Genomic DNA, 27423 nt, shown 5'->3' with positions numbered 1-27423 from the left:
TTCAATTTTGCTGTTAACCTAAAACTGCTGTAAAAAATAAAATCTATTTTTCAAAAAAGAGTGAAAAAGATTTACTCTCTTCTTGATGGATAATTATGCCCTGGCATTTATTACATTTTCCAATGAATTAAAATATTATCTTTATCATTTATTAAATTCTCACATATGCTGATATATATTTCTGGATTCTCTATTTGATCCCATTGATGTATTTTTGTATTTGTCAATTCCTGTGCTGAAACTATATTGATAACTCTAGTTTTACAGTATGTTCTGATATCTGGTAAGACAAGCCCCCTTTCTCATTATTCTTCATTGCCACACTTCTCTTGACTATTCTCAAGCATTATTCTTATATATAATCTCTATTTTAGTCCAGTTTTAAAGACCATGAAATAGATTTAATATAGCAATAATAGAATTTCATTATACTTACAATTTAATTTAGAGAATGGATATTTTAATCATTTTAAACCTTCCCATACAGCCATATATTTTTATTTAATCACATTTTGTTTTATAGGCTTCATAAGATTTTACAGTTTTCATATAGGTACTGTACCTTTCTAGTTAAATTTATTCCTAAGGACTTCCTTCTTACTGCTATCATGATTGGAATATTTTTCCCATTACTAATCCTGTTTCCTAGAATGGAGGAAGGCTATTGGTTTATGTATGTGTCCAGAAGCAGAGCACAAACCAAGGTGTGGTGAATAAATGTTCACTTTGTGCCAGGTGGAAGAAATTCATTTCCATCTGGGTTTTCCCAGCTTTTCTCCAGGATGGGTTTAAATTCAGTAGAGTCGACACAGTGCCAGGAAGTGAGAGGGTACCGAATCCTTGTCCCAGCCGCCATCCCCGAGACAGCCATGGTCTCCTTGCGTCCTGTCTCTTGTCTTTACTGGCCTGTGCTGCCTTGTCCCTTTTCTTTCTGAAGAGTCCTTCCACCTCCTTCTCTGTCTCTCACCCTCTTCCTCCCTCTGGCATTTAGAAAACTCCTCCCCCACCACCTCCACATCGGGCTTCCTAGGTGGCTCAGTGGTAAAGAATCCATCTGCCAATGCAGGAGATGCAGGCCACGTGTGCTCAATCCCTGGGTCAGGAAGATCCCCTGGAGGAAGAAATGGTAACCCACTCCAGTGTTCTTGCCTGGAAAATTCAATGGACAGAGGAGCCTGGCAGTCTACAGTCCATGGGGTCTCAAAGAGTCGGACATGACTGAGCACACACACGCCCACACCTCCATATCACACTAGGCAGTGGGAACCGCCCTAGCGCCTCTTCTGCCCAGACACAGCACGCACCATTTCCATCCAGGAATTAAGACACAGATCCCCTTGCACTTGGATCCCAAGTGTCTACGTGGGGTCCTGTCCTTGAGTGAAGGGGCTACAGAGTGATCCCCCTTTCCCAAGGGCCTGCAGCATCTTCTCATCCCTTGCTCCTCCTTCCTCTTCGTGTCTGGAGACTCTGCTCTACTCTCATTGTTCATTCTCTTAAATCCAGGTTCATGCCACGAGTTACAGAAATACTCAAAAGGTAAAAGAAGCTTCTTTTTCTTTCTTTCTGCTTCCTCATCCCTTCTCTGAGGCAATAGAGTCAGGGCAGCCTCATTCAAATAGGAGAAGGGCTGTCAGGGGAAAAAGAAGCTCTGGTGGGGAAAACACATATTTCAATACAGTAACCACCAGACGTATAGGCACAGGGAGAAAAAAACACTGGGGGAAATAAAAACAGAATGTTAACAGAGATGCTGTGCTTCCGAGAGGTGAAAACATGAATGAGTTTTCTAATTTATATATTTTTTAAAATTTTGCTAAGTTTGTAGAATGTGTTACTTATATCATCACAAACACAAATTACCTAAACCAGTTCACTTGTTTGTGTTCTATGTAAATCAAATTTATCGCATGCGAAAGTCCTACGAACCCAAGCATAATTAAGAAACACAATGAGCATTTTAAAACAGATGTACAGAGTACAAAATATAAAGCATAAAGGCAGGCCCACTCACTGGCTCAGTAGCTTGTGTTGGTTTCTAGAATGACAACCACTTTTGTTATGAAGTTAAGTTTATTATGCTAATTTGGGGGTCTTGGACCAGCTAAGCATGAGGGAGTAACCAAGTGAACCAAAGGATTCATGATGTACCTATTTCTAAAAGAAGTTTTGCACCATGAGGCAGTTGGGTTTTCCAAAGCTAACCATGTTGATGGTTAGAGGATGTTTTAGATCTGGTAGGTTCTTAAAAACAAAGCCAGAGACAGGAATTCTTGCTCAAGTGCTGGGGATGGGGAAACTATATGAGAAGGCAGTGTGGGATATCCATGGGATTTCCCAGGCAAGAATATTGGAGTGGGTTGCCATTTCCTTTTCCAAGAGATCTTTCCGACCCAGGGATCCAACCCACATCTCCTGCATTGCAGGTGGATTCTTTACTCCTGAGCCAACAGGGAGGCCCATCTAACGCTTGGGAATCTGTAAGTATTGTAAAAACAAGGACTTTATCTTTCCTGCTTCCCAGGCTGAGATTACATGGTTAATTTAATTAATTTAACGTAATAAATATTTATTGAACGAGTAATTGATTTGTATTTCATCATCTCTCAGTAGAGGCCGCTAGCATAGTAACAAACAGCGCAAGCTCTGAGGTCAGACATGTGAGTTCGAATCCGAGTTCTGAGCCTCAGCTTTTACCTTGGAAGTGTCGTGAAGAGTCAGTGAGTTAATGACGGATGTAAAAGCACTTGGTACAATACTTGGCAGGTGGGAAATTCTCCATAAGGGCCTCCGTTGGGAAAATGCCTTTCCCAGGAAAGCTCGGAGCCATCCTTCGCGGGGTGTCCGGTGGTTGCGGGTGTGAGTGCGATGGGAAGGGCAGGGGAAGGAGGGAAACAGCCGCTGAGGTTGCGTCCTGGCTCGAGCACCCAGCTGGCCCAGCCTGGGGCGGAGTCTCCTCCGGGCGGGCGGGGGCCGGGCGGTTCCCCGGAGGCACCGAGGGACCGGGCCAGCCGTGTGGCGGCCGTCTACGCGGGCTATGGCGAGCGCGGCCGGGGGGTCCGGCCCGTGGCTCCCGCTCCTGCTCCAGCTCGCGGCGCTCCTCGGGACGCTCAGGCCCCAGGTGAGAAGCGGGCGGCCGCGGAGCCTCCAAGCTCCGGTCGGGGGCGCAGGTGTCCGGGGGTGCGGCGGGGCCACAGGGGGCGCCTCGCCCTCCCCCGGGTCCGGGTGGCCCCAAGTCAGCCCCTAGCTGGAGAAAACCTCCTCGTCTGGGGGAGTTGTTAGTTGCCCCACGAGCTGCAGAGGGGACCCAGCATCCCGCCCCTCCTGCGGCGTGGGGGTGTGGGAAGAGGGAACAGACCGAGGGAGGGGGCCCTCGCTTTCCTGCCAGGCCTCTTAAAACTTCTGGAACCCGGCTTCCTTGGAACTTCAAAGGTCCCCTGTGGAGAAGTGCGCCCACACACCGATTTTTACAAATTCAGGGGGATCACAGCACTCCCCCTTACCTGTGACTGGACCCCGAACTTACAACCTCTGGGATAAGTAAGCTGGACTTATGGGAATCTGGTTCAACCGTGCCGAGAGCGGAAAAGTCCAGTCTTACAGAAATGCAGTGAGAGGGAAAAGCCAGGACTACAACCCAAGAGTCTAACCTATAACCCCCAGAACAGTTATTGGGCTCCCAGAGGCAACTGTGCCCAAGTGGCTCAGATGGTAAAGAATCTGTTTGCAACCTGGGAGACCCAGGTTTGATCCCTGGGTGGGGAAGATCCCCTGGAGAAGAAATGGCAACCCACTCTGGTCTTTTTGCTAGGAGAATTCCATGGACAGAGGATCCTGGAGGGCTACAGTTCATGGGGTCACAGAGAGTCAGGCACCACTAGCAACTAACATACACACACACACACACACACACACACACACACACACACACAGAGGCAACTGCTCGTGCCACCCAGGCCCACTTCCAGCTTGAGACCCACCCCGTGGTTGCCATCTAGGAATGTGAGCACAGTGTGGCCAGATTGGGTGTTTCCAGGAAAAAAAATAAGAAAAAAAGCTAGAAATGACAAAAATTAGAAACTTGACTTTTTAAGTGAAATCTTTCCAATTTTTAGAAATTGGTAGCTAACTGTAGACAAAATTTTAAACCCCCTGATGGTCAAACAAAACTCGACTGTGGACTCAGTCTGCAGCTTCTTGCCCAGGACAGTCTCCCTCCTGCCATGTGGCAGATCACAAAACAGGACGGAAAAAGAGAAGGCTCAGAGGCAGCTTCCTGACTCTACTCCAAAACCATTGGCTTGCCCCCAAACCTGAGGGTCCAGGGGCAGGATGTGGCCTTTGCAGAGGTGCAGCAGGGCCACCCGGATGTTAGAGTTCCTGCTAGGAGCTCAGCCCCACCCTGTTTGCTCAAGGAAGGGCTGGAGCAGGTGAGTTAGCTCAGCGGGGGCCAGCCTCCCTACCGTGGCCACCCCCAGCCTTGATCCAGGGGGCCCCCTGCAGGCTGGCACCAAAAGTAGCTGGGCCGGTTTGGGGGGCGGGGGCGCAGAATGGGTCTTCCCCAGAGAGGCAGACAGTGAAGCCAAGGAGAAAGGGACCAGGTGCTGGAACTAGAGAGATGGTGGTTCAAGTCCCAGTCCTGCCATTTATCTGTGTGGCTTTAGGCTGATTACCTAACTTCCTAACTTTTCTGAGCCTTAGTACAGTGGTAAGAATAATAGCACCTCTTTCTGGATCCTGTGGTGGTCCAGTGCTGAAGACTCTGTGCTCCCAGTGGCGGGGGGCCTGGGTTCGATTCCTGATCAGAGAACTAGATCCTGTGTGCCAAACCAAGAGCCCTCAAGTGAAAGTGAATGTGTTAGTCACTCATGTCCAACTCTTTGCGACCCCATGGACTATAATCCTCCAGGCTCCTCTGTCTATGGAATTCTCCAGGCAAGAACACTGGAGTGGGTTGCCATTTCCTTCTCCAGATCTTTCTGACCCAGGGGTTGAATCTGAGTCTCCTGCATTGTAGGCAGATTCTTTACTGTCTGAGCCACCAGGGAAGATCTCATGCTGCAACTAAAATCCAGCTAAGCCAAATAAAAATTTTTAATAAAAGCATCAGTCTCTTAGGGAGGCTGTAAGAGCCACTGATGTCCTTTTGTAAAGGAGCCAGGCTCCCAGCTCCCACTGTCGCCCCTCTCTAGGGTCTTGGAGATCAGGGGGTGGAGCCAACAGCTTTCCCAATCATCCACCCTTCTTTCTGTTTCCCTCTGGGAGACAGGGAGTCCCTGCCTGGAACAAGGACTAGGGTGGTGCCAGGCCTCTCAGAAGGCTTTGTTTCCACTGCAGGTTCAGAGCTTCACGCCAGAGAACCTCCTGTTTGTGTCCACCCTGGATGGAAGTCTCCACGCCCTGAGCAAGCAGACAGGAGACTTGAAGTGGACGCTGAAAGATGGTAAAGAAGGGCTGTCACTCCTTGGACCTCGAGCTGGGGGAGATCATCTCAGGATAAGAGCATGGGGTCTCGAATCCAATACTCAGGTGTCTTCAGTCAGCTTTACCATTTACCCAGGCTGTGTGGCCTTGGAAAAGTCACTTCACCTCTCTGAGCCTCAATGTCGTCACCTGTAAAATAGGGCCAAGGGTAACGACCCTCCCTACAGGAGAGGTATTACATTACGCTCATGACAAAATGCTCGCTTGGTGTCTGGCACACGGTAAGTACCAATGTGAGGTATGCCTTTCAACGGAGAGTCTGGAGGGGACTGCTCATGGTCGTGTCTTTGTTCCTGCAGATCCCATCATCCAGGGGCCAATGTACGTCACAGAGTAAGTGGACTGGGCTCTCTCAGGGCACGGACAGCTGGGAGATGAGGAAGCCAGGGTTGCCTGGAGGGGCACGTGGGCTGGAAGGAAGGGAAGAACTTTGGGTCTGGAGTTCTGTGGTGCCTCCTGTCGGGGTGGGCTCCTACTGGCAGGGAAGTTGGAGGGAAGGGGCCCTCTTGGAATCAGGGGGCATGAACAAACCTTTCCCCTGTTCCTCTGCCCCACAGGACCGTCTTTCTCTCAGACCCAGCTGATGGCAGCCTGTACATCTTGGGGGCCCAGAAGCAACAGGGATTAATGGTGTGTTGCGTACTGTGCTTGGATGGGCAAGGATCAGGACTTCTGTAAGCCAGGGCACCGAGGGGGCTGTAGGGCCAGAATCTGAGTGTCCTGCAGAGGATGAAGTCTGAGAGCACCAGGGCGAGGCTGTCTGGAGGCTGTCTGTCGAGGTTGGGAGTGGGGGGCTGGCTCTGGCTGTATCTGTACAGCAGGCTGACTGTCAGGTCGCTGAGAGTGTCAGGAGCTTCTCTAGGGGCTCTGAGGGTTTTTAGGGGAAACCTATGTATTAGTTGTTTAGTTGCTGTCATGTCCTACTCTTTGCAACATTGTGGACTGCAGCCCACCAGGCTCCTCTGTCCATGGGATTCTCCAGGCAAGAGTACTGGAGTGGGTTGCCATGCCCTTCTCCAGGGGATCCTCCCTACCCAGGGGTCGAACCTGCATCTCCTACAATGGCCAGTGGATTCTTTACTGCTGGGAAGCCCATGTATCAGTTACTTTTTGCTAAATAACACGTCGCCCCAAAACTCAAACTTCAAATGCAGACAGTTTATTTAACTCATTTTCGTGGGATGACAGTTGAGGCTGGACTCAGCCGGGCGGTCTTGCTCAAGCATCTGTGGTCAGCTGTCGGTCAGCCGGCTCTTTTTCTGAAAGCTGGTTGGTAGTTGGCTGGCTTTGGACAGGGGCCACTGGGCCAGGGGTCTCTCATCTTTAAGCAGACAAGTCTGGACTTGTTCACGTGGTATCAACAAGGGAATCAGAAGCAGCAGGAGGGGGCAAGGCCAGGGCATGAGCAGTTTTCAAGCTTTGCTTATTCTCTTATCCCTTAGTATCCACAGAGGATCAGTTCCAGGTCAAGCTCCCACCACCAAAATTAGAGGGTGCTCAAATCCTTTATGTAAAATGGCACAGTATTTGCATATAACCTAAAGGTATCCTCCCATATACTTTAAACCATCTTAGATTACTTATAAGACCTAATACAATGTAAATGTCATGTAAGCAGTTGCCAGGTGTGCAGCAAAGTCAAGTTTTGCTTTTTGGAACTTTCTGAAGCTTTTTTTTTTTCTTTCCAAAAAAAATATTTTCAATCTGCAATTGGTTGAATCTGTGGGTGCGGAACCCCTGGATAGGGAGGCTGCCTGTATCACATTCGCTAATGTCTCATCAGCCAAAGCTGGTCACGTGGCCAAGCGCAGAGGCCGGCAGTGTCTAGAGCTCTGACTGTGCCATGGGAGGCCTGCCAGGACGGGCTTACTCTGTGATTAGGAAACTGAGTTGATAAGAGATGTTGGTGTGTCCATGGTGTGTCCAACAGGCAGGCCGCAGCAAATAGACAGCACCCTCCTACTGGAGAGCTTAAGGAAGTTTTATTAATGGGGTTACTTACAAAGATGGGGGCCTAGTGTTGTTGTTGTTCAGTCGTGTCTGACTCTTCGCGACCCCATGGACTGCAGCACTCCAGGCTTCTCTGTCCCTCGCCATCTCTCCAAAACATCTCCCGAAGTTTGCCCCAATGGTACTGGAGTGGGTTGCCATGCCCTCTTCCAGGGGATCTTCCCAACCCAGGGATAGAACCCAGGTCTCCCTCATTGCAGGTAGATTCTTTATTGTCTGAGCCACCAGAGAAGTCCAAGAATCTGGAATGGGTAGCCTTGCCTATGCCTTCTCCAGGGGATCTTCCCGACCTAGGAGCTGAACTGGGGTATCCTTCTTTGCAAGCAAATTCTTTATCAGCTGAGCTACCCACGGGGCCGAGGGTAGGAGAGGGTAGTACCATGGGGTGCTATTTATCAGCTCTAAGACAGTGGGGGGAGCAGTTATCACTACCTGGAGCTGGAAGGGCTTTGGGGAGAGGACCACGTGACAGGAGGCCTTTGGGGGAGAGGCACAGCCAGCCCACGATGACTCTGGGAGAGGAGCCCAGGGAACCCTCCCCCGTCCCTGCCCCTTCCCTTATCCCAGCCCCACTGGAAGCCAGAGCACAGGGCGGCCACTGATGGGATCCACACGAGTGTGTCTCCCAGGAGAGAGGCAGAGAGCAGACCTCCTGTTCATCCAGTTGTGTGTCCGCCATCGGGTCTCATGGGGCAGGTGTGGCTGTCGGTGACATCACTCCCCTGCGTCTGGGAAAAAGTCCAGTTGCCCCAACAAAGCACATCAGGACCAGCTCACTCCTGCAGCATCTTCACTCACCCACGGGCACCTATGTGCACACACACGTGCACACACTCACACTGATTAATTTCTTGAATATGCCAGCTCTGGGGCTTCACCCAGATTTTCCCCATAGGGTTCCAGACTGCCTGGGTTCCAGCTTGCTGCAGTAACAGCACATACATCCCCGTGGATCCACAGGGCTTGCTGCCTTGCTCACACCGTGTGACCCATGTGGGTCCTTGGGGACTCTATCCACTATGGTCTCTTGCAGACCCAAGCTGTCAGATGCTCCGTCTCAACCTGGGCTTCTCCCGCAGCAAAGAGTTTGGAAAGTGACATGGTTTCTTCTGCACCCTCCCTTCGGCTAACTTGGGTTTCATGGCTGTGCCCACTTTAAGCACAAAAGAAGGGTAATCTCACCAGGGCCCAGAAGGAGAACCAGAATATTTGTGAAACGTGCTCCCCTTCCTCATGCTGGTTCCTATTCATCCCCCAAGACCCAATTTAAAATCCAAACTCCTTTCCAGCCCGTGATCTTGCCTCCAGCTTGCCTCCACTTCCGTCTGCCCTTCTCCATCCCCACTCCCAGCACACTGGCTGTTCCTCAAACATGCCACTTGGGCTTGTCAGTAGGTGGCCCTGCTGGTGGTCTCAGCATTCTGTCCCTCTGCCCTCCACATGCTCCTGAGCCTCACTGCTCCCTTGGATTGAGTTCTTACTCTCTAGCCTCCCTATGTGAAATAGCGCCTCTAATCACTCTATCCTAGCTTTCTGAGTTTGTTTTAATAACAGTTACCATTACCCGGCATCGTCGTTTATGTGCTTTTGTTTGTTTATTATCACACACACCGGAAATGTAACTCTGTGCAGAAAGGCACTTGGGCCCCAGCACCCAGCTAGTAATAGGTGAAATGACTGAATGAATGAACGCACCACTGAACGTCCTCCTTCAGTCCTTCCGTCCTGCCCACCTGCATCAGGTACCCTCAGCTTCTGCGCTCCCCTATCACAGCACTAACCTTACACGCAAGCTGTAGGTTGTATTGCCTTCTTTTGTTGTCCGTTCTGACTCAGTACATGTTTGTGCCTGGGGCACTGTCTTCTAAGAGCTCTGTATGTGGAGTTTAGGGATTTTTTTTTTCACTTTGATATAATTTCAAACCTAAGGGAAAAAAATGCAAGGAGAGTACAGAGCAATTGTTTATTCCCTTTGCCCAGCTGCATCAATTTTTTTAAACATCTTATCACTTTCACTTTATTATTCTCTCTTAGATAGATATAGATAGATAATATTACATGTATGTGTGTATATATGTGTATATATACATATATATATATATATATATGTATATAAAGGTCTTCCCTGATAGCTCAGTTGGTAAAGAATCTGCCTGCAATGCAGGAGACCCCGGTTCGATTCCTGGGTCGGGATGATCAGGTGGAGAGGGATAGGCTACTCACTCCAGTATTCTTGGGCTTCCCTTGTGGCTCAGCTGGTAAAGAATCCGCCTGCAATGCGGGAGACCTGGGTTTTATCCCTGGGTTGGGAATATCCCCTGGAGAAGGGAAAGGCTACCCACTCCAGTATTCTGGCCTGGAGAATTCCATGGACTGTCAATGGGATTGCAGAGTCAGACATGACTGAGTGACTTGCACTTTCACTTTCATATATATAAAATTTGTATTATTCTATTTTAATAGATATAGATAATATTAAACATGTATATATAAAATATATATTATTCTATCTTAATAGATATAGATAGATAATATTGCACATGTGTTTATCTATAGATATAGACAGATACTATTACATGTGTATATATAAAATTTCTTTTTCTGAACTCTTTGAGAAAAAGTTTCAGACATTCTACCCCTTTATTCCTAAAGCATCATTGTGTATTCCTAAACAAGGACTTTCTCCTATACAACCTGAGTGTAAATTCTCAAAATCAGGAGATTTAACATTGAGGCAATAGTGTTATCTAATCCACATCCATATTAATGTTTCATTTTTAAAAAGACTTTATTTAATCAATTATTTGTTTTTGGCTGTGTGGCAAGCGGGAGCTACTCTCTAGTTGCATCTCACAGGCTCCAGAGCACTCAGGCTCAGTTGTTATAGTGTACGGGCTTAGTTACTGTGGAGCATGTGGGATCTCCCCATAGCAGGGATCAAACCCGTATCCTCTGCATTTGCAGGTGGATTCTTAACCACTGGACCACCAGAGAAGTCCCACATTAATTTTTTCAAGTGTCCCAGTGGTGTGCTTTATTGTTTTCAGTCCAGAACTTGAACCAAGACCACCCCTTGCATCTGGCCCTCATGTCTCTTGAAAGTGAAAGTCTTAGTCGCTAAGTCGTGTCCACCTCTTTGCAACCCCATGGACTGTAGTCCACCAGCTCCTCTGTCCATGGAATTTCCCAGGCAAGAATATTGAAGCAGGTTGCCATGCCCCTCTCCAGGGGATCTTCCTGACCCAGGGATCAAACCCAGGTCTCCTGCATTGCAGGCAGATTCTCTACCATCTGAGCCACCAAGGAGGCCAGCCTTGTCTCCTGGGTGTCTCTTAATCTGGCACAGTTACCCAGCATCTCCAAGGCCATCATGGCCACTGAAATTTTCAAGTCTCAGCGAGTGTTTCTGAGGTTGTTAGTCCAGGAGCGAATGATCAGGTGGCATCTTGGTGCTGGGGGTGGGATTTACTGCAGCTCCTTCGGAGGTCATGTAGCAGAGTGGTTAATTGTGCAGGTTCTGGAAGCTGGCTCTGCTACTTACAGCTGTGTGACATTAGCCAAGTGACTCAGCCTCTCGGGAAATGGATATGATCATTGTTGTGCCCAGCGAATAGGTTGCATGTGTTTCTCTGCTCTTCCCGCTCCCCAGAGGCTGCCCTTCACCATCCCTGAGCTGGTTCATGCCTCCCCATGTCGCAGCTCTGATGGCGTCTTCTACACAGGTAAGCATCCCTCCAGCCCGGGGTCCTAGTCCAGCAGGGATAGGACCAAGGTCCAGCCAGGCCAGCGGGGCATGGCGCGGACAGGCTGCATGCCCTATCTAGCCCATCTAGAGAGCGGGCACACTTCCTACCTCCACAGGCCGGAAGCAGGATGCCTGGTTTGTGGTGGACCCTGAGTCAGGGAAGACGCAGATGACACTGACCACAGAGCGACCCTCTACCCCCCGCCTTTACATCGGCCGGACACGTGAGTCAGACCCCAGCTGCTCCCCAAGCTCGGGACAGCCCCCGCTTTGGCTCTGCCCAGGCCTGGCAGTTGCTCGCCACGCTGAGTTCGAGCCAGTGAATCACTCTGTCAGTCAACAAACTTGTCACTGAGCACTGAAGGAGGAGCCAGGGACACGGCAGTAACAAAGCAAACCTGGTCCGGCCATGGTGATGCTCACAGAGTCCGGCCTCCAGGCTGGGTGCTCGGGAAGCCCCTGCCTCCACAAAATGAGGTCCCCCGGGTAGGGGTGGAGGAGCGTCACGTGGGCGTTCCTGGTAACCCTGCTTCTGGGTGTTCCCAGAGTACACGGTCACCATGCACGACCCCAGGACCCCGGCCCTGCGCTGGAACACCACCTTCCGCCGCTACTCCGCACCCCCCGTGGATGGCTCGCCTGGTAAATGTGAGTGTCTCCCTGCCCTGGCCCCACCTTAGAGCAACTCAAGGAACCCTGAGTGGCATCCACAACTAAGCCCCACCACCTTCAGACCCATCTCACCCCCCGAGGAACCCCACATACTGAATGCCACCCTCTTGATGGACAGCCTAGGTCACCCACTCAGCACACAGCCTCTGACCCTCCTGTACCCTGAGAAGCTTTCAGCATCCTGAGTCCTTCACACTTGCAGTGAGCTCAGCCAGGTCACCCTGGGTGCTACTCAGACCCCAAGTGACCCCCAAGCAACCCCTGCACACCTGAGCAGTCCCCATCTGTGTGCCCCAACTGACCCCCAGTGTTGACAGAGATGAGAGATGACCCTGAGTGACTGCCCCTAGAGTCACCACCCTCCTTGATATAATGACTGCCCTTTCCTGTGTGGGCATGCTTCCTGCTGCTGCTACTGCTGCTAAGTCACTTCAGTCATGTCCGACTCTGTGTGACCCCATAGACGGCAGCCCACCAGGCTCCCCCGTCCCTGGGATTCTCCAGGCAAGAACACTGGAGTGAGTTGCCATTTCCTTCTCCAATGCATGAAAATGAAAAGTGAAAGTGAAGTTGCTCAGTCGTGTCCGACTCTTAGCAACCCCATGGACTGCAGCCCACCAGGCTCCTCCATCCATGGGATTTTCCAGGCAAGAGTACTGGAGTGGGTTGCCATTGCCTTCTCTGGGGTATGCTGCCTCAAACTATACAAATGTTAGATTTTTAATCTTGCTGCTGCTAAGTCGCTTCAGTCGTGTCCGACTCTGTGCGACCCCATAGATGGCAGCCCACCAGGCCCCGCCATCCCTGGGATTCTCCAGGCAAGAACACTGGAGTGGGTTGCCATTTCCTCCTCCAGTGCATGAAAGTGAAAAGTGAAAGTGAAGTCGCTCAGTCATGTCCGACTCTTAGCTACCCCATGGACTGCAGCCTACCAGGCTCCTCTGTCCATGGGATTTTCCAGGCAAGAGTACTGGAGTGGGATGCCATTGCAATCTTGGGTAGTATAATATTACAAAGAAATTGCTTTTCTTCTGTTATTGTTCAGCTCAGTCATCTTCATATATCTTTAATCCATAGTAGTCACTTGTGTTATTTCATTTCCTTCTGTTTTGGGTTTTTTTTTTTTTTTTTCATTTCCCTTAGTATATCAATATATTTGTTACTGGTTTCTAAGAACGCATTTATGACTAAAGGTGTCAACCATTTGTCATGCAGTATAAATGAAACACCGTATTTTATTGCCATCAATTTACTCTGGTATTCGGTATATTGGTTGTGTATTAAAATATAATCATGTTGTGTTAAAAAAAATAATAGTAACTGCCCTTCCTAAATGCCTGAATGACCCCAAAGGTACCCTAAACCACTCCCAGACCCTGACTCCACCATTCCACCTGAGAATTCACACAGGCGACCCTGACACATCACAGGTGACACCCACAAGGCCCCTAACTGAGCCCCCTTCACATTCTAAATGACTCCCATGTTACCCACATGTGTCCAGACCACCCTGACTGACCAAAAGCCAGACCATGACTGACTTCCCCACATCCTAAGTGACAAGGACTTATTCGCACACCGGAGTTGCCTTTGGATGACCTCAGCTTACCCCTACATCTTACACAACTGTCCCGTTGAGCCTGATCAAAGTGACCCAGTGAACTTCCCATGTCCTGATAACCCTCCAGTGATCTCACCTGACCTCCACACACCTGAGGGGCCCTGCTGACAGCCCACCCTCAAAGCAGCTTCCCCACCCCAAGATGCTCCAAAGTGCCTCAGGGCAGGGCTCCCTGACCACATCTCTGCACCATCTTTCCCGGCAGACATGAGCTACCTGGCATCCTGTGGGATGGGTCTGCTGCTAACCGTGGACCCAGGGAGTGGGGCAGTGCTATGGACACAGGACTTGGGCGTCCCTGTGGTGGGCATCTACACATGGCACCAGGAGAACCTGCGCCAGCTACCCCACCTCACACTGGCTCGAGACACCCTGCACTTCCTCGCCCTCCGCTGGGGCCACATCCGACTGCCAGCCTCAGGCCCCCAGGACACGGCCACCCACTTCCCTGCCTTAGACACCCAGCTGCTGTAAGTACCCCTGTCTGGGGGCCAGGGAGGAGCTTCTGGAAGTATTTTGACCAGTGTAGCCCAGGTCCAATGGGCAGGTGTGATGTCCAACCATGACAGACCAGTATAGCTGGACCAAGGGTCACAGTATTTCAAACAGTTTGGTAAATAACCAGTGCCCTGCATGCCCACCATGTGCTCCCAGGACCCCTGGACAGCCTCACTGTTCAGCAACTGGTAGGGTAAAATCTGGCCAAGGGAGGGCCTCCGTATCTCCATCCCAGTGCGACAGCAGGCATCTGTTCTGATTGGTAGGCACTGTGTGTTTATTGGGGCTTTCCCGGTGGCTCAGTGGTAAAGAATTTGCCTGCAATGCAGGAGATGCGCGTTCCATCCCTGGGTCAGGAAGATCCCCTGGAGGACGGCATGGGAACCCACTCCAACATCTTGCCTGGAGAATCCCATGGACAGAGGAGCCTGGTGGGCTACGGTCTATAGGGTCGCAAAGAGTTGAACTCAACTGAAGCGACTGAGTGCACAGGCACATGTGTTTATTGATTTTTAAAAACCTTAAAAATGACCCTTCCTTATAACACCGAATACCTTAGTATCCCCATCTTGGGGAGCCAGGAGACAGACTGGGAAAATCAGGGATTACCCATTAATTCAGTTGGTTCTCCCAATATTAATTGAGCATTTGCTACGTAGCAATCACTTGCTAGGCTCTGGGAGTACAGTAATATAGCCAGTGTTCTGACCTACAGAAATCTCAGAGTCTAGTGCAAGAGACAGGGGTGTAAAGAGGTAATCATGATATGGTATGATAAGGGAAGAGATAAGAGAAGTATACTGTATCATGGGAATGTATAAAAGGGCACCTAAATCAAGACTTGGGGCAGGAGGCAATCATAGAAAGTTTCCTAGAGGAAGGGACATACAAGTTGAAACCTAAAAGGTGAAGAGAAAACAAGAGAGACAGATCATGGCAACCAGGAAACAGAGTAAGTTAACAAAACAAGGCTGGAGCACAACTCTGAGCGGAGAACAAGGTCTGAGGCTGTTAAACAGGGATCTTATCAGATCATTTGAAGGGTTTAGGATAAGGTTAAGGAGAAGGCATTGGAAGGTTTTAGATAAAGAATTGATTTGATCATATTTTCATTTCAGAAAGATAACTGGCTACAGTGTTAAGTCATCTTAGTGCTGTGGGGAGGAAGCAGGCACAGAACATTGCCTTAGTTCAGGCAGAAGACACTCTGGACTAGGACGGAAACAGTGGAGATGGAAATAAGTGGAGGCTAACACATATTAAGAGGAGAAGACAGTATTTGGTGATTAGAAAGTTTGATGATTGTGAGCAAGGAGTCACCAATTACCATCAGGTTTCTAGAAGCACATGAGTGCTGTTGTTTTCAAAGGTAGGGGGCACTAGAGGAGGAAGTGGGGGAGGAGGAGGAGGAAGAAGAGGGGAGGAGGAAGAGAAGCAGGTAAGGAATGAGGTGATGAATTCAGATTTAGAAAACTGAGCTCCTGGAAGAGGTCTGGGCTAGAAACAGATTTAGAAGCAATGATTGTAGAGTTTGTATCATTAGCTTTTGCTGTATAACCAATCACTCCCCAAATTTAGGGCTTCAGAATGAACATTTCTTATTTTTCAAGATTTTGTGGGTCAGCTGAGTGGTCTTCTGGTCTGGGCAGCCAGCTGGCAGCTTGGCTGAGCCTGGACAATCTAGAATGGCTTCACTCACCTATCTCATACTTAGTGGATTCTTTGGCCTATGGGGTATCAAATAAGGCCTCTCATACCCTGCACAGTAACCTTGTTTTCCTCTTGTGGTGGTCTCAGGTTCCAAAGAACCCCATGAGAAGGCAAGCCCCCATGCACAAGCATTTCTCAAGCCTCTGATTGTCTCATTTGCTATCATCTCATTGGTCAAAGCAAGTCACATGACCCAGGCCAGAGTACGTGTGGGCTGGAACAATAGAAGGACACCAGTACGATGGGACTGAAACTGCCTGCCACCTTCACTCATTCTTCTCCCCTTTCCTCTCCCCCACTAGGATGACCCTGTATGTGGGAAAGGATGAAGCTGGCTTCTATGTCTCTAAAGCACTGGTTCACACTGGGGTGGCCCTAGTGGTGAGAAAGGGCCTCTGAGGGGCTGGAAAGAGGGGATGAAGCAGGAGAGAAGCCCCCCGCCACCACTCAGGACTCTCCATCTTCTGCCATAGCCTCGTGGCCTGACCCTGGCCCCCACCGATGGCCCCACCACAGAGGAGGTGACACTGCAAGTCTCAGGAGAGCGAGAGGGCTCACCCAGCACTGCTGTCAGATACCCCTCGGGCAGCGTGGCCCTCCCTAGCCAGTGGCTTCTCATTGGTGAGACCCCTTCCACTCAAACTTAAAGGACCTGTGAGCCCAGCTTCTGAGCTAGAAGGCTGAGGTCACCTTCAGCCCCCTGACCTTGTCCCTGCCCCTTAGGACACCATGAGCCACCCCCAGTCCTGCACACCACCATGCTGAGAGTCCATCCCACCCCAGGGAGTGGGGCTTCTGGGACCAGACCCTCAGAAAGCATCCAGGCTCCAACTCTCTTCTTGGAGGTCAGTGTTTGATGGGCAGAGGGCCTGTGGGGAGATGCCGTGGGGTGGGCAGCCCTGGACCTTTTCCTCAGGCTTCTAGGCATAACATTTGAGGTGGGTCAACTGACCTCACAGTTTCTCAGAAGAAAAACTTTTTTTGTTGTTATTGCCAGAAAAAAGCGTTACAAGTGTCAAAACGGTATTGGCTATCTAAATTGTGACACACGGGTCACGGTTTTCTTTATTCTTCAGTTTAGAGGTGGCAAAAGATTTATCAAGTGAGAAAATGAAAATGGAAAAACTATAAAAGTATGCCCTCCTGGGAGAGGACTGGACAAGAGTCGCTAGTAGTTCAAGGTTAGAAGGAACAGGCATGCTCTGTTCTCAGAATGACATGATTCTCAAATCTGGTTGCTCATCAGAATTACTTAGGAGCCCATTCCAACCTCACTGAATTCAGAATCTCTGGAGGCAGATACTTGTATTTTTTGGTGATGGCAGGTCAGGAAGCAACAGTTAGAACTGGACATGGAACAACAGACTGGTTCCAAATAGGAAAAGGAGTACGTCAAGGCTGTATATTGTCACCCTGCTTATTTAACTTATATGCAGAGTACATCATGAGAAATGCTGGACTGGAGGAAGCACAAGCTGGAATCAAGATTGCCGGGAGAAATATCAATAGCCTCAGATATGCAGATGACACCACCCTTATGGCAGAAAGTGAAGAGGAACTCAAAAGCCTCTTGATGAAAGTGAAAGTGGAGAGTGAAAATGTTGGCTTAAAGCTCAACATTCAGAAAACGAAGATCATGGCATCCGGTCCCATCACTTCATGGGAAACAGATGGGGAAACAGTGGAAACAACGTCAGACTTTATTTTTGGGGGCTCCAAAATCACTGCAGATGGTGACTGCAGCCATGAAATTAAAAGATGCTTAGTCCTTGGAAGGAAAGTTATGACCAACCTAGATAGCATATTCAAAAGCAGAGACATTACTTTGCCAACAAAGGTCCGTCTAGTCAAGGCTGTGGTTTTTCCAGTGGTCATGTATGGATGTGAGAGTTGGACTGTGAAGAAGGCTGAGTGCCGAAGAATTGATGCTTTTGAACTGTGGTGTTGGAGAAGACTCTTGAGAGTCCCTTGGACTGCAAGGAGATCCAACCAGTCCATTCTGAAGGAGATCAGCCCTGGGATTTCTTTGGAAGGAATGATGCTGAAGCTACTTTGGCCACCTCATGCGAAGAGTTGACTCATTGGAAGAGTCTGATGCTGGGAGGGATTGGGAGCAGAAGGAGAAGGGGATGACAGAGGATGAGATGGCTGGATGGCATCACTGACTCGATGGACGTGAGTGTGAGTGAACTCCGGGAGTTGGTGGTGGACAGGGAGGCCTGGCGTGCTGCAATTCATGGGGCCTCAAAGAGTCAGACATGACTGAGCGACTGAACTGAACTGAACTGAAGAGTATCTGGGTTTTTTAGTGACACCCCAGGTCTCCTGGGGCACCACAATTTTCAGCACCACGGAGAGCGCCAGGTTTGCCATCATGTAGACCACTCACTTTCCACCCCTTCAGCTAAGCCCAGCCCTGTACTGCATGATAAAGAAGGGTTAGGGGTTCCATAGCAGGAGGGGCTGCTGAGAGTGAAAGCCCCTTTGTCCTCAGCTCCTGAGCCTGAGCCGGGAGGAACCTCCGGACCTGGAGCTGCATCCTGAGAAGAAAACCTCAGCACTGTATCCAGGCCTGGGACCCCAAGACCTGCTGGCAGCCAGTCTCACTGCTCTCCTCCTGGGAGGATGGATTCTCTTCCTAATGAGGCAGGTAAGCCCATCACCTCTGACCTCAGGTCCATCTTATGGTCTTCCTAGAGGAACTCTGCTCCTCTCCAAGACCACTTAGCGAGTTTCTCCCTCACCCAGGTCCAGTTCTACCCCCTGCCTTCCTCTTAGCAGCTCCCAGAGCCCTCGATACTGTGCTCTTTATATCAATGCTCCAGGGACTGGCCATCTCAGGCACAGCTTCTGGGCCCATCATGGGGCAGGGCTGGCCAGGGCTGAGCCCTCTTCAGCCCCCATATTTCAGCAGCAGCAGCAGTTGGCAGAGAAGCAGCAGCACCAGGCTCCCCTCGCACCTGCAGGCCCTTCTGACATCTCACAGGATGCTCAGCCCCAGCCCTCCAGTGCCACCCTTCAGAGCCAGAAGAAGCTTCAGAATCCCCCAGAGCAAGGCCAGCCACTGGAAGACCCTGAAGGTGAGCTCACATGAGCAAGAAATGTCAGAGTCAGGGACAGAAAAGAGAGAGGCAGGTTTAGCTCCAGAATCAGATTATTGGAACAACAACTGCTGTTGTTCAGTCTGTGAACTGAACAAGTTGTGTCTGACTCTTTTGTGACCCCATTGATTGTAGCCCACCAGGCTCCTCTGTCCATGGGATTTCCCAGGCAACAAGACTGGAGTGGGTTTCCCATTTCCTTCCCCAAGGGGTCTTTCTGACCAGGGATCCAACCCACATCTCCTGCCTTGGCAGGTGGATTCTTTACCACGAAGCCACCAGGGAAGCCAACCCTAAGTGAGTTAACAGGAGAGAACTTTGAATAGTGCCTGCTGTGAAGTGGAGCCCTCTAGAAATGTTTGCCATCATTTTTGCTGTTGTCATTATGTTCAGGGACCCTGGATACAGATAGAACTGGTATAGATCTAAGTCCACTGTTAATTTTGATAAATTGCTTGACTCCTCTGAGCTGCAGTTTTCTCATCTGTCAAGTGGGAATGATAACGCCTACTCCATTACATCACCTCATATGACTGGTTTACCATCAACACTATTATTAAATCATGCCAAGCTGATGTTATTAATATGTGTTAAAAGAATATCCTATTTGGTAATAATAATAATAATAGTAAATTACCTAGGTATCCTTTGGTTCCTTTTCCCTTTAGGGCTTTTTATTTTTTTTTTAACATTTTTCCTCTCTTCTCTCAATTTCATCCTATAAAGAAGCCCTTTCAGGCTTCCTCTGGAACCTGTGGGATGCCCCAGGGGAGCTTACATGTGCTTTTATTGGTCAGTCCACGCTGCTTCTCTCCTGCTTCTTTGGCACTGCTCAAGCCACTGCCTCCTACCTTGGAGCTACTCTGCTGCACCGCTAACTCAGCCTGAAGTCCGCCCTGTGTCTGGTGGGATGCTCCCATGCTGCTTCCGAAGTTCCCCCTGTGTTCGCCACCCCCCACCCCCACATCCTGTGCTGAGAGGAAAGCAGCTTCCTTCCTGGGGGCTCAGATCCTGTAGAAAGCCCCCCACCGCAGAGTTGCCTGAGCCCTGTAGGTTGCAGTTCCAGTCACTTTCGTGGCTCTGGGTGGGTCCACCCAACACTCCATTGCACCCTGAAACACTTCTTCTTGGACCTTGTGACTCAAGCTGAGTCTTTCCCCAGATGACCCAGATTCCATGTCGTCCCAGGTGGTTCTTGTCAAAAGACCTTACTGTCCCTCACCACCACGGTCTACTAGACCCAGTTACTGACGGGATGGAATTCCTTCCCCCAGACATCTCCTCAGTCCCCTCGTGGGGCTATAGATACCACTAACCCACAGAGGAAAAGAGAAAAGAGGATGTTGAATTCCAACCCTGGTTCATCCAGGCTCCCCTGTTATATGAAATACTTAAACTTCTTTACTCACTGTGAAAAAACAATCAAAGTATTATCAGTGCTTCAGGAGAAGAATCTAAGAAAATAAAATACCCAGCTAGAGCGTGGTCATTTTGTGACAAAACTCAGTGGTAACAATCTCTATATAATATTGAGTTCCCTCTGCACCTTAAAAGAAACCTTTCTATTTCTTTTACTTTCTTTAAAGTTTCAATAAGCTTTACTTTGGTATTTTCATAACTTCTAGGAAAGCATGGAAGGGACAGGTAATTATTAAGTGCTGTGATAAATGCTGTGATGGGGATGGAAGGATACAGGGAGCTGTAGGAACACAGAGGAGGGTCATGGAGCTCTGATGTGGGGACATAGGAAGTGTCCTCAAAGTGAAGTTAGGCTGTGATCCCAAAGAGAAGAAGAAATTACCCAGGTGAGCAGGGCAGAGTGGAGCAGGAACCTTCCAGGTGGCCCCAAGAGCACAGGTGAAGGTTCAGAAATGCGAGAAAGCAGGGTGCACATTCTGGAAGCTGAGAAGAGGGTTGCAAACTCATGCTTCCGGGTGGGTCAGGTGGATAAAGCAGAGAAGTGAAGCAGTCACATAGGAGAGAGAATAGGGAGTGGTGGGGACTGTGGCCAGCTGGAGAACCGGTGCTCGGGCTAAGCCTGCCTTGCTTACTGCTGCAATCTGGACCAGAGCTTGACTCAGGAATTATCTGTTGAGTTAGTGACTGACACTGGCCATCAGAGATTCTTAGATTAGACAGCACTCTTAATAAATATATGCAGAGTGAATATGTGCTAAGCAGGTATGAGGTATAGGCAGAGTTAATGGCTAGGACTTGCCCATTCAATATGCAGCAATTTGGAGTCCAGTGTATCAAAATCTTTCATGCAGGAAGAGTCAAATAAACACATGTGGCAGATGGCAGGAAAGCTTCGAGAACCACTCTCCAAAAAAGCCCTCCACTCCTATGGCAGCCCCTAACGTGTTCTTAGGACATCTATGTCAGGAACTCTGACCTTGGAACCTTTGGTCCTCCTCTCAGTGCAGAGAAAGGAACGTTCCTCAGGACCTTTTCATGGTTCACAAAATCTGCAGTGGAGCTCTGCCCCACTCTCATTTAACCTCCACCAATGCATCTACACGTGCTTGGTAGGGTGTCCTCCAGGACTGCTGGCTACATGGTACATTCAGCAGCAAGTGAGTACAATCAAGCTGGCACAACCAGCTAAAACTGAGAGCTAACATTTATATAGCACTTACTGTACACTGGGTCCTGTTCTAAATATTGTGCATGTATGAAGTCATATTCACAAGGTGGATACTATCATTATGCTGATTTTATAGAAGAGGAAACTGAAGGCAGAAAGGTTCATGACACTCCCACCCCGGACTCACAAAGCCAGTAAGTAGCAGCCCAGGAACTCAAAAGCAGGTCAACTTTGGGATGATATCTGTTTGAATTTTGGCAATGCCCATGAAGTAGGTAACCTGCTTGAATGGTTTCCCAAGCCGTGTAAAAGAAGCAACGCAGTGCCTCACATATTTCTGGGGATCTCAGAGGGGATTCTGACCATACATCACTTCCCCACCATGTGACAACTTTTGATTCCTTTAGAAATTCTCCTGCATTTGTTGCTTCTCTGTTATCACGATATAGAAGGCTGAGCAAATGATGGTGAATATGTTTGTGCAGACTGAGCCTCCTGATTCATTATTTCTGCATTCAAGAACTTCATGGCCAGAAGTCTGGCCTCCATCCCAGCACTGAGGGTCCTCCTGAATCTAGAGTTAGTTCTGAATCTAACCCAGAAAGCACATAGTGAGTGTTCACGAGGGCATCCAGGCAGGGGAGGCAGACATGCAAAAAGACAGGAAACCAGCAGAACCAAGCGAGTGGTACAGAGTGGTACAAAAGAGGAGCCGGAAGCACTCAGGGACCCTCACCTGGAGCCAGCTGAGCAGGGCTTGTCCAAACAGGCTTTCCGGTAACTCTGCCCCTGCTTTCTGAGCTGCCAGAGAGACAGGCCCAGCTTACCTGTGTGTGATGTGCTTCCAGCATGGCCCCAAGACCACACTCCTGAGGGTGGAGTATACACATTTCAGGGTACACACATTTCACTTACTGCCTGCATCTCATCAGCAGAGAGTTTTTAAGCAAATAACCTAGAGCAGTGCTGAGGGACAGCTTAATACTTTGCTCACAGATCTCTGACGCTGATTTTCATTTGCTTTTTTCCTAGAGCCGATTAGAGACTAAAGCTGCCAGCTCTTCCTAGGGAGAGTGTTCTCAGGACCACGGAGGGGCACACAACTCTAGAAGCACAAGATGCACTTAACTGTGTGCATGGGGCCCCCTGGGTGCTGAGCAGGAGCCTGCCCTGTGCCTGGGTCATTGTGAGGTGTCTCTCCCAGGTGACCCGAAAGGAAGAGCAGTAACCGCCCAATTCCTCCACTTACCTGAGCCAATCACACCCACCATTTCTTAAAAAAAAAAAAAAAAATTATTTTTGGCTGTGCTGGGTCTTCATTGCTCCTGAGGCCTTCCTCTAGTTGCTGCAAGCGGGGGGCTACCTCTCTAGTTGCGGTGCACGGGCTTTTCATTGCGGTGGCTTCTCTTCTTGCAGAGCACATGGGCTCAGTAGCTGCAGAGTGAGTTTAGTTGTCCTGTGGTGTGTGGAATCTTCCCGAACCAGGGATCAAACCCGTGTCCCCTGCACTGGCAGGCGGATTCTTAACCGCTGGACCACCAGGAAAATCCAACCCCACCCTTTGTAATGGGAAGCCAAGGCCTTCTGGGGGCTCCCTGCTTCCCTGGAACTAATTCTAGACAGTTCAGCATCCACATGCCCACTGCTCCCCGCCCCCCTTAACCCCCGCCCAGGACAGTCTTTTCTGCCACAGCCTTTACCTTCATCATGCTTCCAGCTGACAAAATTCACTTTCCTATTTGAAGCCAATACCTTAGTCGAAAGGGTTTATTATATTAGTAACTGGTGGAGGTGAGGAAAGGAAAGAAACCTGGGCAGGAAATGCCAGAAGAGGGAAAAATGATAAAAAAGGACAGCAGAGCAGACCTCCCCCCCACCCTTTTTTCCATTAATCCTCACAGTAATATTATGCAGGATCCTTGACATAGTCCCACTTTACAGATGAGAAAACCGGGGCACTGTGGTTAGGTCACTTGCCTGGAGTAAGTGGTAGCCTGAGGCACTAGACCCTGTCTGGCACCTGGAGGGGCATGGAAGCCGGAGGCTGGAGAGAGATCGAGGTTGGAGAGACGGGTCTGGACTGGGCGGGGTGGCAGCCATGGGCAGAGGCCCCCTGAGACCCCCTCTCCTTTCCCCCTAGCCGAGCAGCTCACCGTGGTGGGGAAGATCTCCTTCAACCCCAAGGACGTCCTGGGCCGCGGAGCCGGTGGGACTTTTGTTTTCCGGTGAGTGGCACCCAGGAGCTGGGCTGAGGTGGCCACTATCCCTTGGAGAGCACCTCTTTCAAAGAACCCCCAAGGTGGGCGTGGATCCTAACGATTCCCTTTTCGTCTGCCCTCTGGACCCCCACCCAGGGGACAGTTTGAGGGGCGGGCGGTGGCGGTCAAGCGGCTCCTCCGTGAGTGCTTCAGTCTGGTCCGGCGGGAGGTGCAGCTGCTGCAGGAGTCGGACAGGCACCCCAACGTGCTCCGCTACTTCTGCACTGAGCGGGGACCCCAGTTCCACTACATCGCCCTGGAGCTCTGCCGGGCCTCGCTGCGGGAGGTGAGGCCTGCGCTCAGGGGTGGGAGCGGGGCCAGGCGTCCTGGGCCGCAGGGTGATGCTCTGCCCCTCACTGCTCCCCAGTACGTGGAACACCCGGAGCCAGACGGCTGGGGCCTGGAGCCCGGGATGGTGCTGCAGCAGCTGATGGCGGGCCTGGCTCACCTGCATTCCCTACACATAGGTACCGGCCCCTCCCGGCCTCCCTCTGAGCCCCTGCCTGCCCCCCTCAGCTCTCAGCTCTGCTCTGCTCTCACAGTGCATCGCGACCTGAAGCCAGGCAACGTCCTCATTGCGGGGCCTGACAGCCAGGGCCTAGGCAGAGTGGTCCTTTCAGACTTCGGCCTCTGCAAGAAGCTGCCTGCCGGCCGCTGCAGCTTCAGCCTCCGCTCGGGCATCCCGGGCACAGAAGGCTGGATGGCGCCCGAGCTCCTGCAGGTCCTGCCTCCGGACAGCCCTGTGAGTCCTGCCACCCCAGGCTGCAGCCATGCCTCCCCACCCAGTGTCTCTGCTGCCTGGGCTCTGGATCACCCATTCTGTGGCCTTCAGTGACTCCTCCCAGATGTTTCTTAATCTGTAAAGTGGGGATAACTCCTCCCTTTTTCCCCTAGGGCAGTGGTTCTCAACCAGGGGTGACTTTTGCCATCACTGGGCAAAGTCTGGAGACCTTTTGGGTCGTCCATCTGGCAGGGAAAAGGAAGTTGCTACTGCCACCTAGTGGGCAGAGGCCAGGGATGCTTGTGAGACACCCAATGCACAGGACGGTCCTCCAGGACCAAGAATCATCTGGTCCAAAATGTCAACAGTCCCGAGGTTGAGAAGAGCTAGAAAATGGTTTTCATCTCTACTGTGGTGTAGTCACTGAGGAGCTTGAAAAAATCCAAGTGCCCAGGCCCTACACCCAGTAACTGACCCCCAGCGACTTTACTGTGAAGCCAGAGTGGAGAGCCACCCAGATTGGAGGGTTTGGGGGAGCATCAGATGAGCTAATGGTTTCCTCAGGTGGTGCTAGTGGGAAAGAACCTGCCTGCCAATGCTGGAGACTTTAGAGACGCAGGTTCAATCCTTGGGTCAGGAAGAACCCCTGGAGGAATAAATGGTAACCCATCCCAGTAGTCTTGCCTGGAGAATCCCACGAACAGAGGAACCTGGCGGGCTACTGTCCTAGCATCGCAGAGTCGAACGCGACTGAAGTGATTTAGCATGCGCACATGCACATGAGCTAATGTAACTGAGTCATAGAGCAGTGTCTGACCCCCGGAGGCACTTGGAGACCCAGGATCACAGATTTTTGAGTCAGTGTTCAGGGGGACGTCATAGGCATGGATGAGAGTAACACACAGGCGAACAGACAGAGTCACCCCCACCCCTGAAGTAGAGCGAGAGCTAGAAGTGGCAACGTGGAGGCCCAAGAACCAGGGCACTGATGTTAGGAGCCTGTGCGGGTTTTGATTTTTTTAATTTGCAGCCACCATTTTAACCTCGGAAATTCCACATAAAAGTCTAGATTTCTGGATTCTTTTGCAAAATCAAAAGCTCTGCCACCTGAGAAAGTCCCCTGGAGGCAACCAGCTGCAGCTGAGTGCCAGAGGCCAGCTGTGGATGGGGATGGTACCAGATCACTGTCCCCACTGCTGCCTTATTGCCTCACACCCAGCTAGCTTCACTCGGACATGTCAGCATCACCCACCAGACCTGGAGGAATAACGCGTGGAGACCTCAACTAGAGGCTCAGTGGGTGCAAAGATTCTGGATAAAAACCACACGTCCCCTCCACTAGTGCAGAGGGGAGGGAATGTAGGGCCACGAAGATGCCTCTTGGGAAGTATCCTTGAGTTCTAGCCTGAACCAAATCCTGGGCTGCTGCCACACCAGCCCCGGGCAGAGCGCAGCCAGGCAGACTTCCTGGAGCAGAGACCTCCTCCTCATCTTTGTTCCTCTGGCCCCCAGACCAGCGCAGTGGACATCTTCTCTGCAGGCTGCGTGTTCTACTATGTGCTTACCGGTGGCAGCCACCCCTTCGGAGAGAGTCTTTATCGTCAGGCAAACATCCTTGCGGGGGCTCCCTGTCTGGCTCACCTGGAGGAAGAGGCCCACGGTGAGGGTGACCTGGGCTGGCAGAGAAGGGGGGTAAGCAAGGCAGAGGCTGGGCGGGCTTGAAGCCACCCCTCCCTCTTGCTCCTGCAGACCAGGTCGTCGCCCGGAACCTGGTGGAGGCCATGCTCAGCCCCCTGCCGCAGGCTCGCCCCTCTGCTCACCAGGTGCTTGCCCACCCCTTCTTTTGGAACAGAGCCAAGCAGCTCCAGTTCTTCCAGGTCAGTTGGAAATATGGAGAGAGGCCTCAGAAAGTTCGGGTTCTGAGCAAGGGAAACCAGGTTGGCTGGGGGAAAGAGACTCATCTGTGTTCCATGCAGCCCAGCTCCTTGATCTAAACCAAGACAGAGCCCAGATTCCCAAACGCTGCCCTCTCAGCCCTGCATGGTCTCCTCAGCACCGCTTTCCAAGCTCAGCTGCCCCTGGTGTGAGGACATACCCCATTCCTTTCAGCCCTAGTTATCTCTCATGCTATTCCCATGCCCAGACAGCACATTCCACTTCTGTGACCTTGAGTCACTGAGCCTGTTTGCTCGTCTGTAAAATGGGGAAAACAGCGCCTCCGTCACAGGTTGGACTAGACCCTGTGTAGCAGAGAAGCTCCACTCGACAGGAGGCAACAGTCCTTTACCCTGAGCCGAGCAGCTCTGGCTGCTGCACGCCCCCAGCCATTGGACCCTCCTGGCCTGTGGCCTCCAATCCTGGTCAGGAGGCTCAGCAGCTCTGTGGGTCCTAGGACGTCAGTGACTGGCTGGAGAAGGAGCCTGAGCAGGGGCCCCTGGTGACGGCGCTCGAGGCAGGAGGCTCCGAGGTGGTCCGGAGTGACTGGCACAAGCACATCTCGGTGCCACTGCAGACAGGTAGAGGCCAGACTTGGGGGGCCCAGGAGGTCAAAGGGACGCCCCAGCAGGGACGGCTGTGCCAACGCCTTCCCTGCCCACAGATCTGAGAAGGTTCCGGTCGTACAAGGGGACGTCGGTGCGAGACCTGCTTCGTGCTGTGAGAAACAAGGTGTGTTCCAGGGCTCGGTAGGGGCCTGGACAGTGGGGAGGCCTGAGGCCTGGTCCGGCTGAGCCCCGGCTCTCTGCTCCGACCCTCCAGAAGCACCACTACAGGGAGCTCCCAGAGGAGGTACGGCAGACGCTGGGCTCTGTCCCTGACAGCTTCGTCCAGTACTTTACCAACCGCTTCCCACGGCTGTTGCTACACACGCACGGTGCCATGAAGAGCTGCGCCTCCGAGAGCCTCTTCCTGCCTTACTATCCGCCGGCCACAGGGGTGAGGGGGCCGAGCCCGGGGGCAGCGGGGAGCTGAGCCCGCCCGGGTCGACAGACCAGCAGAGGCCAGGCCGCGGGGGCCA

At 51.0% G+C, this 27423-nt stretch overlaps 1 protein-coding gene across 2 annotated transcripts; it reads left to right on the top strand.

Annotated features, from left to right (window-relative positions):
- Positions 1 to 3037: 3037 nt before the first annotated feature.
- ERN2 (endoplasmic reticulum to nucleus signaling 2) lies at positions 3038 to 27377 on the top strand. 2 transcript variants are annotated; one of them, XM_055561585.1, is made up of 22 exons: positions 3038 to 3121; positions 5338 to 5443; positions 5784 to 5817; positions 6042 to 6114; positions 11144 to 11216; positions 11356 to 11463; positions 11786 to 11887; positions 13738 to 14002; positions 16043 to 16121; positions 16214 to 16361; positions 16464 to 16585; positions 18235 to 18390; positions 18652 to 18820; positions 23569 to 23653; positions 23783 to 23972; positions 24054 to 24153; positions 24229 to 24428; positions 25920 to 26067; positions 26157 to 26284; positions 26800 to 26923; positions 27007 to 27074; positions 27165 to 27377. In XM_055561585.1, exons 1-22 carry the CDS (start codon positions 3038 to 3040, stop codon positions 27375 to 27377), a joined length of 2775 nt encoding a protein of 924 aa, XP_055417560.1. The 2 variants fall into 2 exon arrangements, with proteins under 2 accessions (XP_055417560.1, XP_055417561.1); XM_055561586.1 differs by lacking the exon at positions 18235 to 18390.
- The last annotated feature ends 46 nt before the right edge of the window (positions 27378 to 27423 follow it).

This window comes from Bubalus kerabau, chromosome 23 (assembly GCF_029407905.1).
Source record: "Bubalus kerabau isolate K-KA32 ecotype Philippines breed swamp buffalo chromosome 23, PCC_UOA_SB_1v2, whole genome shotgun sequence".
Taxonomy (NCBI): domain Eukaryota; kingdom Metazoa; phylum Chordata; class Mammalia; order Artiodactyla; family Bovidae; genus Bubalus; species Bubalus kerabau.
This window is presented reverse-complemented; position numbering and strand designations above follow the sequence as displayed.

Excerpts from the sequence above, each read along its gene's own strand:
- ERN2 (XM_055561585.1), top strand. The coding sequence starts at position 3,038 with ATGGCGAGCGCGGCCGGGGGGTCCGGCCCGTGGCTCCCGCTCCTGCTC. Across the intron at positions 5,444-5,783 it reads GAAGTGGACGCTGAAAGATG|ATCCCATCATCCAGGGGCCA; the intron begins GTAAAGAAGGGC and ends TTGTTCCTGCAG. Across the intron at positions 27,075-27,164 it reads TTCGTGCTGTGAGAAACAAG|AAGCACCACTACAGGGAGCT; the intron begins GTGTGTTCCAGG and ends CCGACCCTCCAG.